The 17,996-nt window shown below is 36.1% G+C and overlaps 1 protein-coding gene across 2 annotated transcripts in view; it reads left to right on the forward strand.

Moving 5' to 3' along the window:
* The window catches only part of LRRC49 (leucine rich repeat containing 49), a 43,697-nt gene extending 27,064 nt beyond the window's left edge, over positions 1-16,633 (forward strand). For both annotated transcript variants that reach the window (XM_054387961.1, XM_054387962.1), the window contains 7 exons: positions 3,198-3,281; positions 5,026-5,177; positions 7,905-8,142; positions 9,431-9,616; positions 13,457-13,566; positions 14,238-14,391; positions 16,427-16,633. In XM_054387961.1, coding sequence (XP_054243936.1) covers positions 3,198-3,281; positions 5,026-5,177; positions 7,905-8,142; positions 9,431-9,616; positions 13,457-13,566; positions 14,238-14,391; positions 16,427-16,633 — 1,131 coding nt within the window. The remainder of the gene's footprint in view (positions 1-3,197; positions 3,282-5,025; positions 5,178-7,904; positions 8,143-9,430; positions 9,617-13,456; positions 13,567-14,237; positions 14,392-16,426) is intronic.
* The last annotated feature ends 1,363 nt before the right edge of the window (positions 16,634-17,996 follow it).

The following is a 17,996-nucleotide window of genomic DNA, read 5'->3' on the forward strand; positions in this document are numbered from 1 at the left end:
AGTATTTTTTTAAATGTCTGTTATTAAGAATCTCATGATCTGGAAAGTCTTATTCAGGCAATAAGATTCTTGTTAGAATATAATTTTCACTAGTTAGTTTCATTCTTTGTATCTTGGAATGACTTGAATGAGGGTGGTAGACCCTTGTGCCTGGGAGACATTTGGACTGAATTAAGGGAAGACTTTGAGATGGAAGGTCTCAGAGTAAGAAGAGCTGGTTTTGGAACCTGAGAGAAAACTGATTTAGGGAACTTTGTGGATCTTTGCCTTAAAGCTTGAAAAAGCACACAAGTTGTTTTGAAAGAAATAAAATTAATGAGAGATAATTTCCTACACATTAGTGTAATTTTGTTCTTTAATTCTGTGTTCTCCAGTGTGAAACATAACAATACCTCAGATAGTTTGGAGCTGAGTCTGTGATGACTGGCCAGCTGTCTTCTGCCAAATAAAATGGATAATTTCTGCTCCCTCTGACAGGGTGGGAAAACTAGTTTACATTTCTCTTCTTTCTACATACCAATTTTATATAATCAACCTTCTAGCCAAAAAAAAAAAAAAACAAACCCTTGATTTAGGACATCTAAGCGTGCTTAAAGTTATTTAATGTCGAGTGCGTTCAAAAGTCATTAGAGAAGATTAAGACACTTACATTGTAAAAAGCTTATTTCCTTAGGAAGTCAAGTTAAAAAACATAAATGCAAGGTCAAATGAAGAGATTTAATTAAAAAATTAAACCCACACCAGCTCTAACCCACTTTCTATAGAAAGATATCACTAGTATAGTTTGCTAGTGTTTATCTTTTTAAGACCTCAGGGTTTGAGTAAACACAAACTCAGTACACTGTAACACATCATTGGGATAAACAGCTGTCATGAGTCATGTTTCTAGCTCTTTAGTCTGAGTCTTGAGGAACAGTACATTTTTATTTTGCAGTATTAATTATACATTCATATTTGTGGCATTTACTGCATGGGGCTTATTTAATGATTTTCACAGCCTCAACCTGAAGCCTCCCATTTAGGTACTGGGTTTCATTGTGTGGTATGTGGTAGCGGGATCTCAAAGACCACCTGTAGCTGTGTGTGGTATTGCTTATTGTTGATGGTCCCTTAACATGAACTAGTGACCTCTTCAGTGTCTTCTAACCTGCATTATTCTGTAATTCCATGGCACCAGCTCCTTGGTGATACTGCTTAGGAAGAACTGAAGAGTCCAGTAGCCAAACATTTCACCTTCAAAAGGCCCCAACTTGCTTTCTGGGAAAAAAAAAAAAAATGTAAATTAGTCTTTCTAATTAATGTTCCAGGGGAATTCTCACCTACAGTTCTGTTATAATAGTTTACTGTGTCCAAAGCCTTACTCTGCATTAAGGTATTCCACCTGCTTAATATATACATGTCAGGTTAAAATCTTGGAGGACCACTTAGGAAGTTTGTTGTTTAGTCACCTTCCATATTGATGTCAAAATCCATGGTATGTTAGTGGGTTTTAGGGGTCTGTTTACAGATAATGCTATGTGAACCTAACTTCTGATGTCTTGGAAATTATTTTCTTTAAAATGTAAGAGTAATGCTGAGTTTGAAGTTCACATTTATTCTATCTTCTAGTAGGCATTCAGCCATGTGCTTAGGGGCTCTTACAATGCTCTGAACATAGCATGTTTTATTTATATAGAAACTCTGACATATCAATATGTCTTCATGTTTGATGATGTTTTCTGTTCGTTTTTGTTTATTAGTTTTCTTAATGTGAAACTTTTTGCAAAGTGAAAGTGAAAAAGTTAGGACAGGAGCTTTCTATTTTGAGGGAAATCAAAACATTTTCTGTATATTCTGGTAAGATACTTCAAGAGAAACAGCTATATGACATGTGAAGTAAATCAAAATAAGTTAAAGTAGGCTTCCCAAATATTTGTGCTGGAAGGACTTTACCCTTTTCACTTCATAATGAACATTTCTTTTGTTACTTGGAAAAATAACGTTCTAAAAATACTGTGCTGTGAGAATGTTTAGACTTCTCACATAGAACCTAATATTGAGTGCATTGCACCATTAAATTGCTGTGCCAGGAAAATTTAAGCATCCTCACTTACGTGACTTTCATTTTTGTAGAAATCAATGGCTTTCTTGAAACTTCTTGAATAGTTAATAATACTGATGAGAAATAATATACTATAATGAACTTTGTAAATACTCTTCCTGAGTACTTTTGCTGATTGGAGAGAAAAAAAAAAACCAAGCACCTTGTGGCAGTTTAGGCTGGGTGCCTCCTGTTACTGCCACATAAGTTCCGGTATTCTGAGTGTCAAACCCAATAAAGTGGACACAGGAAACAGCGTATTTCTAGCCATAAATCCTGCACTCTATAAATTCATCTGCAAAGTCATTTTCTTCCTCTTTCTTCCCTCTCTGCTCCCATGGGAGATGCTCTCGGTGGGGGAGTATCTCAAGGCCTCTTAGGCCTAATGCCAGCAGGAGAAGCAGGGGGTGCAGTCTCAGACCTGGCCAGCCTGAGACTAGCCTAGCAGTGCAGGGGGAAGAAAGAGCCCTGGAGTTTTGGGTATACCCTCAGGTGGGGAGAAGGGTAGTGTTGGGTGTTATAAAAGGGACTCTGTATGCTTTGGGATTCTTTGCCACTATGATTTGTAGTTTTTGTAGTTTCACCAATTGCTTTTCCATTTAAACTTTCCATCACACTCCAGTCCATTTGTGTGAGTGTCATTCTTTTGTCCCTCTGAGGGCAGTAGAGGATCTGTCCAGCTCCAAACCAGGACACCCCTGTAAACACCTCATAATAAATCTTAGATTGATTTGACCACAAATAGAATGTAGCTCAACTACTCTCTTTTCTTACAAAATTGCAAAAACTGCTACAAAGGTACAATGCACTGCTATGCACTGTTACATGGTAAAATGTTCTTTTTCACTGTCCTACTCCCCATATGCTTTATACTTTTCCGAAGACCTTTACAAGTACTAGTTTTAAATAGCTTTATCTTCAGTATTTGCACCTGAGTGGCTATCTATTTATTTATTATTACCATTTTTATTGTTTTAAATAATATTTTAAAATACTAAAATGTTATAAATCCTAAAATTCCTTTAAAATTTGAATTTCAAATATAATCATTAAAATATACTAGTAATTTCTCAGAATTACTTCTTCTATGAAATTTGTTCTTTCTTTTTTCTTCCAGGAAGAAGAAAGGCGTATGGCATCTATTGCAGCAAGGAAAGAGGAAGAAAGGAAGCGTGAAAGCCATAAACAGGCCTTGCTTAAGGTATCTTCTATGGCTGTTCCAAGCTTTTACTGTAAACCAGTTCACAGCAATAATCTCCATCTCACAGGCCAAGTTTTAGTCTGCTGCTATTCATACCATCCTGCCTCATGCCAGCTTCAAAAGTGCTGACTGGAGCAAAGTATTATGGGGCTTGAAGTTCAGATTGTAACATGGGAGGCTTCCTCTTCCTGTTGCTGCATCTGGGTTCCAGAGTTGTTTTTTGGGTGTTGGCTCTTTTTCCACAGGGATGTCAGTGAGACAAGTGGGAGTGGGGTAGCTGCTGGTTTTCTTTTATGCTGAATTTTTTTTTTCCTGTGTTTGGCTGTGCTGCTTTTGCAAATAGGCTAAGCTAACGTAATCATGCATTGTATTATTAGATTATTAGCTAAAGTAATTGTGCATTTATGTTATCACATTTATTCGGTAAACTCTTACCTTTTGTCTTTATCTCAACCCCAAGTTTTTGTGTGTTACTTTTCCCTCACTTCTCTGTTGGGGGAGTGGACAGGTTAACCCTTGCATTAACCCATTACACCAGCCTAATATTTTTTGCTCTTTTCCTGTATTCACTGTATCCAAAAAGTTAATTTCGGTAATGGTGTGTTGTCTTTTTTCCTTGCTGATACTTTGTATCCTAACAGTGGAGTCTCTTCATGTCACTTTTCCCCACCTATTTTGTAAATCAGCCCTCTAGGAAAATATGACATACATTTTGAAACATACAGAGAATGTAATTGCTTTCCAACAGAAGCTGAACTTAATATTTACTGGAACAAGAAATAGTTACTCCTAGCAGAATCTTCGTGCTTGCAAACTTTGCTTTTTGTAAAATTAATTCTTGCAAGTTTTTCAAGCTCTGTAGCAATGCATCAGTCTGCAAAGAAGGGCTAACAAAGCAGTGAAGCTGTATGGTAGGTGAAGTTATGAGGAGCCTCCTGCCCACAAGAACAAACAGCATTTTCTCAGTGTGATTGGAAGAAAATGCTGGCTATTTCAACTTCCCTTGTCTCCTGTGACATGGACCCCAGTCATCACTGAAGTCTGTGAATGTTGGGTGCTTGGTGTTCTCTAGCTAGGTAACATAGTAACTCTTTGGGTAGGTTGAATTTGAAATAGATTGACATTGTTTGTGTGACTATACAAGTAGTTAAGACTTGAAATACTGGTTTATTGACAAGAATGTATATCGTGTAATATATATACACAAATTATTGTAACTTGGATCTGTTGTAGATCTTGTATCCTTGTGTCTATCACAAAGATATTTTCATTTTGTTTTTATAAAATCAACTGTTTCCTTTTTCAGAAGATAACTTCTTTTTCTCCCCACACAGACTGAAAGCAGTTGTGTAACTGTCTTTGCTTTAGTGGTAGGGTCTCTACCAGCGTGAAGCACAAGCAGTTTAACCGGGTTTGGGGAGTATTACAAGCAGCTCTAGACCTTCAAAAATGAGACTTCTGTGGTTATCGAACCTAAATAGTTTACCTTAATTCTTTCAGAAGTTTTGGATTTTTTTTTCTGGTTTCTGTTGTTGCAGATTTTCAGATGATTGTTTGCAGGCAGTTAGGCAAAATAGGCCTAGAATGATTAATTGATTTTAATGCGTAACCGCCAACCCGTACTATAATTTCTTCAACTTAAAATATTTAAAATCTTTTAATTAATCAGCACATTTCTTACAGAACAAGCAATTATGTTGATGCTGTCCTGTCATAACTTCTAATTTTTTTGATCTTGTTTCAGGAGAAGAAACGGTTGACAATTTGTAACATTGCTCGTCAGTGGGAGATACAGCAGAATCAAATAGCTCTTGTGGCATCTTTGAACCAAGATAAAGATAATGAGCCCTGTCAAATCAATGGCAGTGCTGCTTATGTATTTCCTGACGAAAGCAGGTAGTGTGTTGGGAAATACTACTTCTTGTTCATGTCTTATGTTCCAGGTTCTTGTCACTCTATTTCGTTATCAAAAGTGATATATCCAAATCAATTCTGAAAAGATGCTTTATGTCACAATTAAACCTGTTTGCCATTAGTAATAAGTAATACATGTTAAATAAGTAATACAACAGCAACTGATTGACTGAAGAAGTGCAAGCTAAATTATTTTGCAATTTGCTAAATAATGGAGGGCTTAATGTTAAAAAAAAAAATGTTAAATATGACTTTTTGAACCTTCTTAAGGCTATTAATTTCCTTGACGTCTTAGATTGTTGCCTTTGATTGAACTGAACAAAATAGGTCTGTTTGAGCAGTACAAATGTCAGTAACCTCTTTGTAATATTAAGAGGATTCATAAACTGAGTGGTGAATTTACGTTCTTAGTTTGAACAACAGCATCTCTTATTGGACTACTTTGATACCTGTGCTGTTTTAGCAGTTACAGTTCTTTGACTTAAAATCCTATGATATTATTTTTCCCAAGATAACTTTTGTATCATTGGTTTTAAATATAGTTGTATTATTTTTGTGCTTCCTCTGGTGGCTTGCTTATTTGCATTTAAAAGGTGCCCATCTAGCTTTCTGTGTAATTTAAAAGCCAAATGCAGAACTTAATGAAGAATGTGTGTCTTGGATTGGCTAAAACCAAACTAGCACATTTTTAACTTTGCTAGTTCAAGGAGAAGCCTGAAAGAATAGTCTGTACTTCAGTGGCAAGTACAGCTTCCTGCTGTGCCTAATCAACACTGGAAATGTCAGGTATGGGCAGGAAGTCTTTGCCTCCTATAAACAGAACCTAGAGTCTAGTACTGGCTAGACATGGTTTTTTATCTCCAGTCAAGTGCTGTATCTTCTGAAACATTCTTTTTTTCCTTAGCATTTTTCAATTGCTTTTCTGTTCTTGTACTTCCAAAGCTTTCCACCAAACATATTTAGCCATTGCTTTTTCCCACCTTGGTTTCTTCACAATTTTAATTCGGTGTTAGTAATCATCCCCCCAATCATGTCAATGTAACTGTGGTAGCTTTAGTTAGCAGTGCCCTCATGGCTTGAGAAATCCATGCTTTTAGGTAACACATTAAGACTTTTTCTATGGAGTTGTGGGAAAGATTTTACTGTAATGCTAGCTCTGCCTTTGCTGGATACAGTGACTAAAGTTGGTTTATTCCTTGTAGTTTCCAGATCATGAATGTTAGGATTCTTTTGTCAAATCTACATAAGTAATAAAATACAATATGTAAAATCTCTTTTCATGTTCTTGTGAAAGTCTTTATAGATTAAGATTTGTAGAATAGGTAGTAGAAGTCTAAGTGATTACTCCAAGGAAATACCCAATTTCAGTCCTCCTGAGATGTTAACAAATAAACCATGTGCTTTATATTCTAATTTTTTTAGGCAAATTGCAACGTATTTAGTTCTCTGAATTGAAGACTTAGTTTTGGAATGTTTCTCTTTCATGATTGGTTAGAGAAATGAAAGTGTAATAGTGTTATTTATTTCCAATTTATATTAGTTTGAACAAATTAATAAAGATGTGGCAATGTGTGTTAGAATTAGGAAGCTGTGAATGACACTGCCATTTTTTGACTTGAAGTCATACTGCTAGCCATGTGTAAATTAAAATGAATGTTGATGTACTACTATGTCTTACAACACTGAAAAATTTCAGAAGATATTTTGAAGATGGCTGAGTGACTAAGCAATAAAATGACAGGTGAAATTCAGCATAGATAAGTAGTTACGGCTTCATCGACAAAGTGATGGATGTTGAACAAATCAAGAGTGAAATATTGGAGTTGTAGTTGATTTTTGTTAACAAAACATCAGTCAAGTGATCACATTAAAATTGCTAGGCTGGTAGTAAAGACTGAACTAGTAACAGCCATTATGAAACTTTCTAAACCAGTGATTTGTGCTCGTCTTGAATTCTCTGTTTACTTCACGTCTGGTCAGCTTAGGGTATCATGTTGGAAGTAAGACACAGAGAGATGAGAGTTGAGAACACCTGGATTTATTGCTTGACTTCAAAATTGCTCTTGGAAAGTTCATATTATTGTAGAAAAAGATTTATTCATCTCTAATTATGGATTAAACAAGGGCAATAAACCATGAAATTATTCTAATCATTATATGCTGATCAGGTAATGTGACGTATGGGCTTGAGGAAGGAGTGATACTCCTGTTCAAGAATAAAAACAACAGTTCAGTGTTGTGTCTAACATTACCCTGGACTGATTTTAATTGGTCTTTTAAAGTAATTGCTCCATAACTTTGTTTCCTATGGTGAGCAGAATGTGAGGGTGCCTTTGCCTGAATAAGTACATTAAGTTGTTTTTAGATATCTAAACCAACAGAAAATGTTGTTAGCATTGAGTTAAAACTTTAAAGCAGATTATTACATATGAATGATTTTTTAATTTATTAATTAAAAAAATAATTTACCCACATCCAACTCAAATATAGTGAGAGTTTTTCTGCCAAAGAAGTAGAACATTTGCAGTGCTGTTTGATGGAAAGAGAATTTTCCATCCCGTTTAATGTTTTTGAACCAGATTGGATACTGCAAATGAATGAATGCTGGGAAAGGCAATCCTACTTGACAGTTGAGTTCTGATAAATGAAAGAGCTGTCATTCAATCTTAAAATTTAATTTACATCACTGCATTTCTATTTTCTCTACAGATCTCTTGATACAATATTGAGCAGTGCAGTACAAGGCTTATCTGTTCTTGACTCTCATTTAGTGGAAGTGGAAGGAGACACCCTTTGCTTGTATGGTGCCGGAGCGCTGGAGTGCCTGGATCGCAACTGGAGTGTTCAAACAGCTGGAATCATTCTCACAGTCTCCTTTATGTTCATAGAATTTGATGAAATTGTTCAAGTGTTAACAAAGCTCAAGATAAAATTTCCTAATTCTGTGGTAAGAATGCCATAGATTTCAGCTGTGTGAATGGCTATGGAATATGTACTCCCTAATAGAACCTACATTTGTTATAGGCACCCTTGAGTGCTTTCATTTAAATAGACATGTTTGTGATTTGTGTATTTGCTTGATCTTATCCTATGATGCTAACTTTTACTTGGTATTTCTTAAAAATCAAGAATTTAATTTAGATTCTCACACAGGATGGTGCTTTGTTTTCAGTCTTACTACTATTTCTCTTAATTCTTTTGACCTAGGTGATTATTTCTAAGTTACAAAACTGAAGTGTAAAGCTGGTATTGCTATTCTACAATATTGTTATACATCTGTGGTATCAGGAAACCTTCATTTATGTTGTGGGTTCAGAGATCAAATAGGTGATAGGATAAAAAGAGAGATGAGATTCCAAGGTAATAGATAGCTAAATTAGTGCAGTGTTTGGAATTCCTCAGTTCATGATGAAGTGAAACAATGTAAATGAGACATCCTTTAGTGCTGCTTTTTCTGTTGGACTTTGAAATCAGTCCTTGTGAAGTAAATAGTAAAATAGTGGTAACATGCATAGAGCAACTCGTTACTTAGATGATTTGCCTCTTGAGCTCCCTGCTTCTTTTTAAGGTTTTGAGTATAACAGAACTTAATGGTTTATTGAGACAGACTTAGGGGGGCCTTAACTTTATTATTTATTATTTACAATTGTTTTGCAGAAGGGGGGAAAATTTGTGGGGGATAGCAGAATTTAAACTAAGTTTTTTACCTTCACCATCAGTTTATTTCCCAATCCTAAATAATGCTACTGTGTAGCTAAATATACCCCAGTTATGGGAGCTCTACTGTAGGGTATGGTTCAAAGAAACAGCAGGACATGACTTAATGACAGCCTGTTATAGCCAAAAAAGCAGAATATTTGAAATAATTTATTGTATGTATTTCTATGTATGGGTATTGCAAACTGCTTTAGTTGCAGAACTGAAACAAGCATTGCTGCAGTAATACTACTGCTTTTTGTAACATCGAAAATACTAGTGCTTGTACTAAAGGGTTTATGAATTGCTCAGGGGCTTGTAATGTTGACATTTCTGACTATATGTAATATATGAATTGGTTGATACATGGATGTGTTTTGCCATGAAGACCTCAAATGAAATGAGCTGAGTTGTTTCCTCAGACCTAAGGACAGTTTATCTGACTTTGAAAATCAAGTGGCACAGAATAATAATCACTGTTTATTTAATTTATTGATTGACCTACATTTTGTTTTGTTTTGTTTTGTTTTTCCCCCAAGCACCTGAAGTTTAAGGAGACAAATCTTGTGGCACTGCAGCAATTCAGTGCACTAGCCCAGATGCATCGCATTGAACAGTTGACAGTTGATCCTCAGGGAAATCCAGTTGTCAACTTTACTTTGTGGAAATACTACGTTCTGTTTAGGCTGAACCATTTTAATCTACAGAAGATAAATGGAGTAAAGGTAGGACAGCATTGCTGCCTTTTTACTATTGGTCTCATGAGACAAACTGGTGTTGTTTTTTAAAAAAAATTGCTAATAAAATGAGCAGAACTATGTCAGTGCCCTTTCAGTGTTAGAGAAGAAAAAAAACTGAGCAGATTTCATATAATTTCTTGTGCTGTACACTAAAGTCCAACTGCACTGTGTTACAATTAACAAAGTTGGTAAGGTTCTTAGTTATAATAAAAATGCTGTATTGTCTCAGATGTTTGCAATTGCAAATGACAATCCAAAGCTCAATCCAAAGCTAGATCTCAGTGGTTGGGATTTACCTAAAAGAATATATTTTTAAATTTTCGTTTCTGTATGTATTTCTTAAAAAAAAAAAATTAAAAAATCCAAACAAAGAAAAAAACCGAACCAGCCTACAAAAAAACCCCACAACTCACCACAAAACAGAGTAAATTACTGCAGGATTTTTCTTGATTTTAAGAAGCAGGTTTTTATTCTGTGCAAAACAGTTGCAGAGATGGCACTGAATACTTGTGCAAAAATTTGCATTTGATGTAATACTTAGTAGTTTATAGTATGTGATTATTTATATTTTCAAGTCTGACAAGAGATAACTAAAATGAATTTTTTTTGAGCCTATCACAGGAAAAAATCTGTCAAATGACAGATTCGGTTTTTGGGGTTTTGTTGTTTTGTTTTAATGCTTGCTATGTACAAGATCATTAGTGTGGTTTGTTTTGGTTTTGTTGAGTGTTTGGCTATGTTTAAATAGGGCACTAATATTGCTATTCTTTGTACTTTGTATTCCCCTTTACATCAGTTGAAACTAAGTTTATTCAAGCATTATTTTGTACTTAGGCTTCTGTCATAAAGGGAGTGAGAATAGTTACGATGAAATGAAAAATTTAAATGTGCATTCAATTTCAAATGCTAAATAAGTTTAAGTGTATGGAAGTTAAGAGCAAAAGTAATACATATCTTTAGTGTTTAGAACTGGTATTTGAATTTGATCATCATCATATGTTTTGGATTAGGTATTTTACGTGCTATCTGATACAGCCATCGCATGAATGTTGTGGTTGATTTGGTTTTAGTTCTTTAAAACGTGCTCTTATTTGCAACTAATGTGTGAGTGAGTTAAAGAACTTACCTGGATGAATTATCAGAGAAAGAATGGGGAAAAGGTGAATCCAAATAAGATGCACAATCTTGGGGGGGGGAAAAAAAAACAAACCAAAACCAGCAAAATGTGTTAGTCAGTAATCCCATGAGAACTTTAAATAGCCTTGAATTTAGAAACTTAAAAAAATGCCCATCAAAGTTGATTTAAAAAGAAAAAAAAAAAGGCAGAATTTAAAGATGGGTTTAAAATCGATGGCCTTTTTTATTGCATTATATTTTCGAAACAAGCACTAGTGATTCAGATCAAAAGAAAATAGAAGACAAATCTTAACGTATTTGGTCTTCATGGAGTTAAAAAAAGGCATATTTTTTATTACAATCTCAAGATCAGAAATGTCAGTTTTTGATGGAAAACTTTGCATTTATTAGCACTTGGGGATGAATTTACTGAATGGATTTACATGTAGCATGGTGTTCATTTTATGTAGGACATAAGTCACCAAACTTTTTTTCAGCCAGAGCACATTATATGAAGATGTACATGCAGAATTTTTTATCTAGTGCCATTGATCATTTGGAAAGTGTCATAGCCAAGCTAGTTTTTCATTAGTCTACAACAGAAGTCACGGTATCCAGCTTTGCAGATGTACATTACCTTTTCTTTTAAGATCAGTAAAAGAAAATCCCATTTTGATGTAAGGAATACAAACCCCAGGGCTGAGGTGTGTCTAGTTGGGGAGTAAAAGCAAAATACACTAACTGAATTAACTAGCTAAATTCCCTATCTCCAGTATTTTTATACTATTGAGGAAAAAAAAAAAAAGGAAGCTTGTGTGGCTGTTTTTTGTTGTTTCTTCCCAACCTCCCCATTCTATTCCAGTTATGTTCCAGGCTAGAAGCTGTCTTTCTCCCCATAACAATGGTTTTGTTCCTTTATCAAACTGTTACATTTAATAACTGTGAAGAAGTGAATTCTCTTTGTTGAGACGCTTTAGTTGAAGCTTTTTCTGGTGATGGTAATCTCAGATTAATTAACAGTTCTCAAGGTTTGAAGTTACCAAACTATACAGTGTTGTACACCAAATGATATGACATGCAATGTAGCAGATGCTTCACGTGTATTGAACTGGTGCCTGGTTGCTGTGCTTGGCAAGCAGCAGACATTATAGACTTACATTTATGTGATATGGCCGTTATAATCTTTTTGTGATTAATGGAGCAAACAATGTACTGCAGTAAGAAAACATTAGTTTCTGCGAGCTACACAGTGTATTCAGCAGTGCTGTCTCTGTTGACCTGGTCCTTATGCCTCTCTTAACATAAATAAATAAATTAAAATAGCTTACTTCTCCAGCTGACATTTCTGCCTGTGGTGGTCTTTGTTTCCCTAGCTGCTTTCTGTGCTCTTTGTTTTAGTCCTTGCTTCTGTTGACAGATTGTTTAGCGAGGTCATCTACTCTTAAGCTACTAAATAAGACTTATTTAAGTGAAAATGAGCAAGTGTGAACACTGTGAAAATGGAATTAACTGTACATTTAAGGTTTTCTGACCTCTGTTTTTCCCCACATTATGCTTTTGCAGTATATTTTAAGCAAGGGTAGATTGTCTTGTCTTACATATTTGAATAATACAGAACACAGAATTTTTCTGGAAGTACTTAGTAACTATTGTGAGTATTTAATTTTATTTTTTAATGGGCTGCTTTTCAAAAATTATTCAAAAGTATTAAAGGTGAATGGAAATTAAATTTGATTCAGAAGTTAAGAAGTCAGTGAGCGAGTCTCATTGTCCTGCGTTATCCAGATCATAAAGATTTCTTCTGCACTCGCTGGAAAGCCGTGAGTCTAAAAACTGGGCCAAGAAATTTTGGCAGTGGAAGTCAGTTTGTAGTCTGGTCATTGGGGCAGGAGAAACGTGGGCCTTGTTTTCCTGAGGTTACAAGGCAAAAAACCTGCCACCACCACCATAAAATAAACCGCTTCCACCTTCTTTATACAGAATTGAAATGTGTAAAATCAATTTTGGAAATTTTTCAACCATTGAAAATGTTTATAGAGTCATCTTTAACGTTGACATGAGTCTGGATAAAACTTAGAGAAGAATAATGAAGGAATGCTTATTTTGGGTGGAGAATGCAGAGAAAATACTGGGGTGGTGGTTGTTGTTTTTTTATTGTTTCTTTTTGATTGGTTGGTTTGTTTGTTCTTCCCCTCCAAAGGCTCTCTTTCTATAAAGCCTCCTCTATGATGCTACCAAAATAAGAGACTGTAACTTACCTTTTCACATGTGGGTGCCCAGACTCTTCATTTCTCCAGCATAACTTGCTCAGGAAATGTCCAGTAGACCTTCCGCAAATGCTCCGCGGTATGAGCAGAATTAATAATGCCTGGCCTATAGATTCTCCATTTAAGAATTTGTTACAAAGTTACTCATTTCATGGAGGCTATCATGAAGCACAGGGTAGTGCGTATACATTAAAGTTTCCAGAAATACAGGAAATAAAACAAACACCAGTACCTCATTTTGTTTCTTTTAAAGTACGCTTAAAGTGCCAGTAAAAGCAAATATACATTTGGAAGATATGCCTGGAACAGATTTGCATGCAATGTTCAGTAGAGCAAATTGTGGTTAATTCTCAATGTACATATGTAATAAAACCTGGAAATGCCGATTTTGAAACTTTTTTTTTTCCCCTTCTCCCCTCTGCCATTCTCCCTTCCTTCACAGGTTACTGAAAATGATGTTGTAATGGCCGAAAGGCTCTTTGGCATTCTGGCATATGTAGCGTCTTCTGAGCTGCCACATTACCGCATGCTGTCATTGTTTGGAGAATCTAGGTAAAATGCAAGGACTGGAACTGGAATTTGTCACAAACATACTGTTTAGTTCTTTTTGCACACTGTTGTGCTAAAACCTCTCTATGTGAAGAGAGAAAAAAACCTCACAAGTAACGTTTTAGAGAAGATAAGTTCTCTGTTTCTTGCAGAAATATTAGCATCTCCTGATTCATATAGCCAGAGGTTTTCACAGAAGTTGTATGAAGTCTGCTGAGTGAGATTAAAAGGCACAAATGTACTGGTTGTTTAATTCTCCAACTGTACTGGTATTGGTGATGATTTATGAACTTTGATGAAAACTGACTATTTTTAGTGGGTGTTTTATAGTGAGTGACTGGAACAGTTAACAGGTTTAAGAGTTGGTGCTGGAAGAGAAAAAGTCCTTATTTTTAGTCTAGGTACACACTAAATGATAATGTAAGCTACAAGGCTTTCTGTTTAGGAGATGTTCTATGGTACATATCAAAATGTCAGTTCTACATAAGCAAATTAACAGAGGGCTATCTAGAGTCATATGTATTTTGAGTAACTTGAGGACAAGTTACTCAAGAGTAAACTTGGAAGCTGATGAAGTACATGTTAAAAAGGAGAAGAGAAAAGAAAAAACCCACTGTGACTAGAAACATCTGCACTTTAAAAAATGTTAAAACTGTAAATCTTTCCTTTCACAGAAGAAAGCAATTCCATTATTTGCAGGAGGGAAAGGGAAAGAAATCTGGGACTGGCAGTGAGGAAGGTAGTGATAACAGAAGAAATGGAGGGGAAAGCACAAATCGAGCAATGCTGAATTACACAACAAAGGACTTCCATATGGAAAAGCTTGAGGTAAGCGTATCATTACAAAATACTTTCATCCTATATTATATAACCTTAGACTACTAGTCATGGAATTTGCCTATACATCAAGTTTCAGTTGTGCTGTTGAGAACGGTTTTAAAATCTCACTGCTTACCATATTTACATCTATGATCGATGATTTACATCTATGATCTATTTCATCTACCTGATCTTTGCCAGAATTCAGGGTAGTGGCCAGTTTCTGTCTTCAGTGAAGTGGTGCCTGAACAATGCCACAGTCTCAGAAACACATTCTCATCTATCTGCATTAATAAAATATAAAAGGGGAGCAGAGTTTTTGGAAAATGTAAATTGCACATGTTAGCATTTTCTAATGGAATTAAAAAGTTGGAAAGTATATCCTAAAATCTTTGGTGAACAATACTTCCAGACAAGATCTGACATAGTGCAGGCTGTAGTAGTAAAGAGATGTTTTTTAGGTTTTAAATGAGCTACAGAAATACAAATATACAGAAAATGTTTTCAATTTAATTATTAAAAAAATTGCAGGCTGGCTTGTTTCAGACAAGTGCATCAGTCACGCTTGTTTTAGTTTGTGTTTCTGATCTGTGAACTCTTTGGTTTGGGCAGAGGGAAATTGTTCCCAGGAAGAGCATGCTTCTTTCAACCACAGTCTCCTTTCTGAGCAATTGTCGTGAGTTCTAGGTGCATGCACCCCACTTCCCACTTTTGTCCCATTGTTTGCTTTTTGATCATGTGGAAGATATATAAATCTCCTAGTGCAAGAAAATAAGTTTAGTAAATGTTGAATTCAGTTGTTACCTTGTGGTTTTGTTATCTGAGATCCATAGCATGAAGAAGAGATTAAATTAAGTTTTGAAAACTGTGATAGTGGCTCTTTAAATGTTGAATGGCATTATGTAAAACAGTGAGGCATTCCTCTCATCCTTTCCAATGAAACAGGCACTATAATAAAATAAGCTTGGTTGATGTACAGTCCATTAAATATATGCATTGTTTTCCCAGCGCAGCAGTTCGTACTTTGTCCTTTGTTACAGTGTTAGGTGTAGCAGCAGGTATTACAGGATGGCAGAAGAGTAAGATAGATAAAGACGACTGATTCTAGTTCCCCATCAGCAGTAAGCTTATGTAATAAATGTGATTGCCAGCTTAAGCAATAAACTTACTCTCAGTCATTGATTAATAATTTGGGCTTTATATGAAACAGCTGGAAAGTATTTTCTGTACTTGATCACTCATTTAAGAATGCTTCTGTTTTGATGGCCTGAAGCATGACCTAACATTTTTAATGGTGCCATAAATCAAACTAGTTAGATAGTTAGCACCAATACAACTTATTCAAAGCTTATTGTGGCATTTTATGGAAGCTCTGCAGAAGCAGGGATTAATACAGTTTGAGTTGCTAAAATGTGGAGCTAATTGTTGCACAAAGTGCAATTTTTTTTCTTAATATTGCTTAATGTGTCAGGTTTCTTTGGTATCAAACACAGTACAGGTTAGGATCTATGCACTTATCAGAGTCCATCAGAGAACCTATTGAAAAGATGCATACTGACTTATTTTTCTGCGACAATGTACTTATTTCTTGTTAGGGCAGGTAGATAAATGTATACTTTCCAACTATTGTACTGTAATCTTGTAAAGCTGGGAAGAGAGAGAAGGAAGAGAAGTAGTCTGGTACTTAGGAATTCCTTAAAATTTTCAGTGCTATGCTAGAAGGCAGCAAAAATCATAATGCTGTTAGAAGATATTTACATGACTACTTAAAAGTGGTAATAGATAAGTGGTAAAAGATAAATTAATGAATAAATATAATACTCATATTATGAATGCAGTAAAAATCTCTGGGCAAACCTAGAAGCTGGATTTAAACCCTGGGCCATGCAACTTAAAAGCAACAGGAAAAAGTGTGCAATGAGCTCTTTGCCTGCCAGTTGCCATGTTTAATTCATTAAATTTTTGTGGTTGTTTTTTTGAGACTGCTCTTGTTTAACCTTTTCTTTCTTTGTCTTATGCAATGTTTAATGGTTCTTTCATGCAGGAAATCAAGGCAAGAAAAACATTTTGCCAGACATACGTCGAGAACTTAGTGAAAGAAGCAGCTGACATCAATATGAAAAATGAGTCGCTGCAGAAGCTCTGGCCTCAGATGTTCATTGAGCTTGTCAGAGATGCAGTGATAGAAATACGCAATAAAAATTCCTACATGAAGCTCTGCTTACAGCGAATCGCTGATCAAAAACAGTAGAGCCAAAGCTTGTTGACTTGCAAGCTTTTAGTTTCAGTATTCTGTGCTGGTTTACAAACTTTACAAAATTACCGTCGCTATGGTGTACCTGCCTCCCCCATCCCCAGAGGGAAGCCTTTAAATATTCATTAACTCCTGGCAGTTTTGAAATAAAAGTTCACCTGTGCACTGGTTTAACAATGCTTCCTTGGCTGAAGTGATGAGATAACATAGAATTAACTTGATTATTATGTTTTATTAAGTTATTGTTGGTTGGTTTTGTTTTGTTTTTTTTCTGCAATGGTTGCTTGTGCAGTGCTACAGCATTGTTTATTGGGGGGGTTTTGTTGTTGCTTTTGTTTTTTTATTTAAAAGAACAAATTTCCATTCATAGAGTCACAGAACATTAGGGGCTGGAAGGGACCTTGAAAGATCATCTATTCCAACCCCCCTGCCAAAGCAGGATCACCTATACCAGGTCACACAGGAATGCATCCAGGTGGGTTTTGAATGTCTCCAGAGACTCCACAACCTCTCTAGGCAGCCTGTTCTAGTGCTCTGTCACCCTCACAGTTGAAAAAGTTTTTCCTTATGTTCATGTGGGACCTCCAGTGTTCCAGCTTGCAACCATTGCTCCTTGTCTATCATTGGACATCACTGAGAAGAGCCCCGCTCCATCCTTCTGATGTCCTTCACATATTTACAAACATGAAAGAGGTCTGCCCTCAGTTTCCTCTTCTCCAAGCTAAAGAGCCCCAGCTCCCTCAGCTTTTCCTTATGAGGAAGATGTTCCACTCCCTTAATCATCTTTGTGGCCCTGTATTGGACTGTTGCAAGCAGTTCCCTGTCCTTCTTGAGCTGAGAGGCCCAGAACTGGACATAATATTCCAGATGCAGCCTCCACAGGGCAGAGTAAAGGTAGGGGAGAACTGCTCTTGACCCACTAGCCACACCCCTTCTAATACAGCCCAGGATGCCATGGGCCTTCTTTGTCATAAGGGCATATTGCTGGTGCATAGTCATCTTTCTGTCCCCTTACCCTGATGTCCAACAGGTCTGTCCCTGACATACACTGGCCATGGGGTGGTTCTTTCCCAGATGTAAGACTCTACACTTGTTTTATTTCATTCAGTTGAGAGAGGTCGTGGAGTCTCCTTCTCTGGAGACTTTCAAAGCCTGCCTAGATGCATTCCCATGTGACTTAGTCTAGGTGACCCTGCTTTGGCAGGGACATTGGACTCTGATCTTTGAAGGTCTCTTCTAAGCCCTAACATTTTGTGATTCAGTAGCTCTGCGTTCTTTTTATCCTTTGTCACCAGTGCACCCACCTCATTCAGCAGTGAGCCTACATTGCCTCTAGTGTTAGTTATGTCTTCAATGTATT

Source organism: Indicator indicator, chromosome 16, assembly GCF_027791375.1.
Source record: "Indicator indicator isolate 239-I01 chromosome 16, UM_Iind_1.1, whole genome shotgun sequence".
Lineage (NCBI taxonomy): Eukaryota > Metazoa > Chordata > Aves > Piciformes > Indicatoridae > Indicator > Indicator indicator.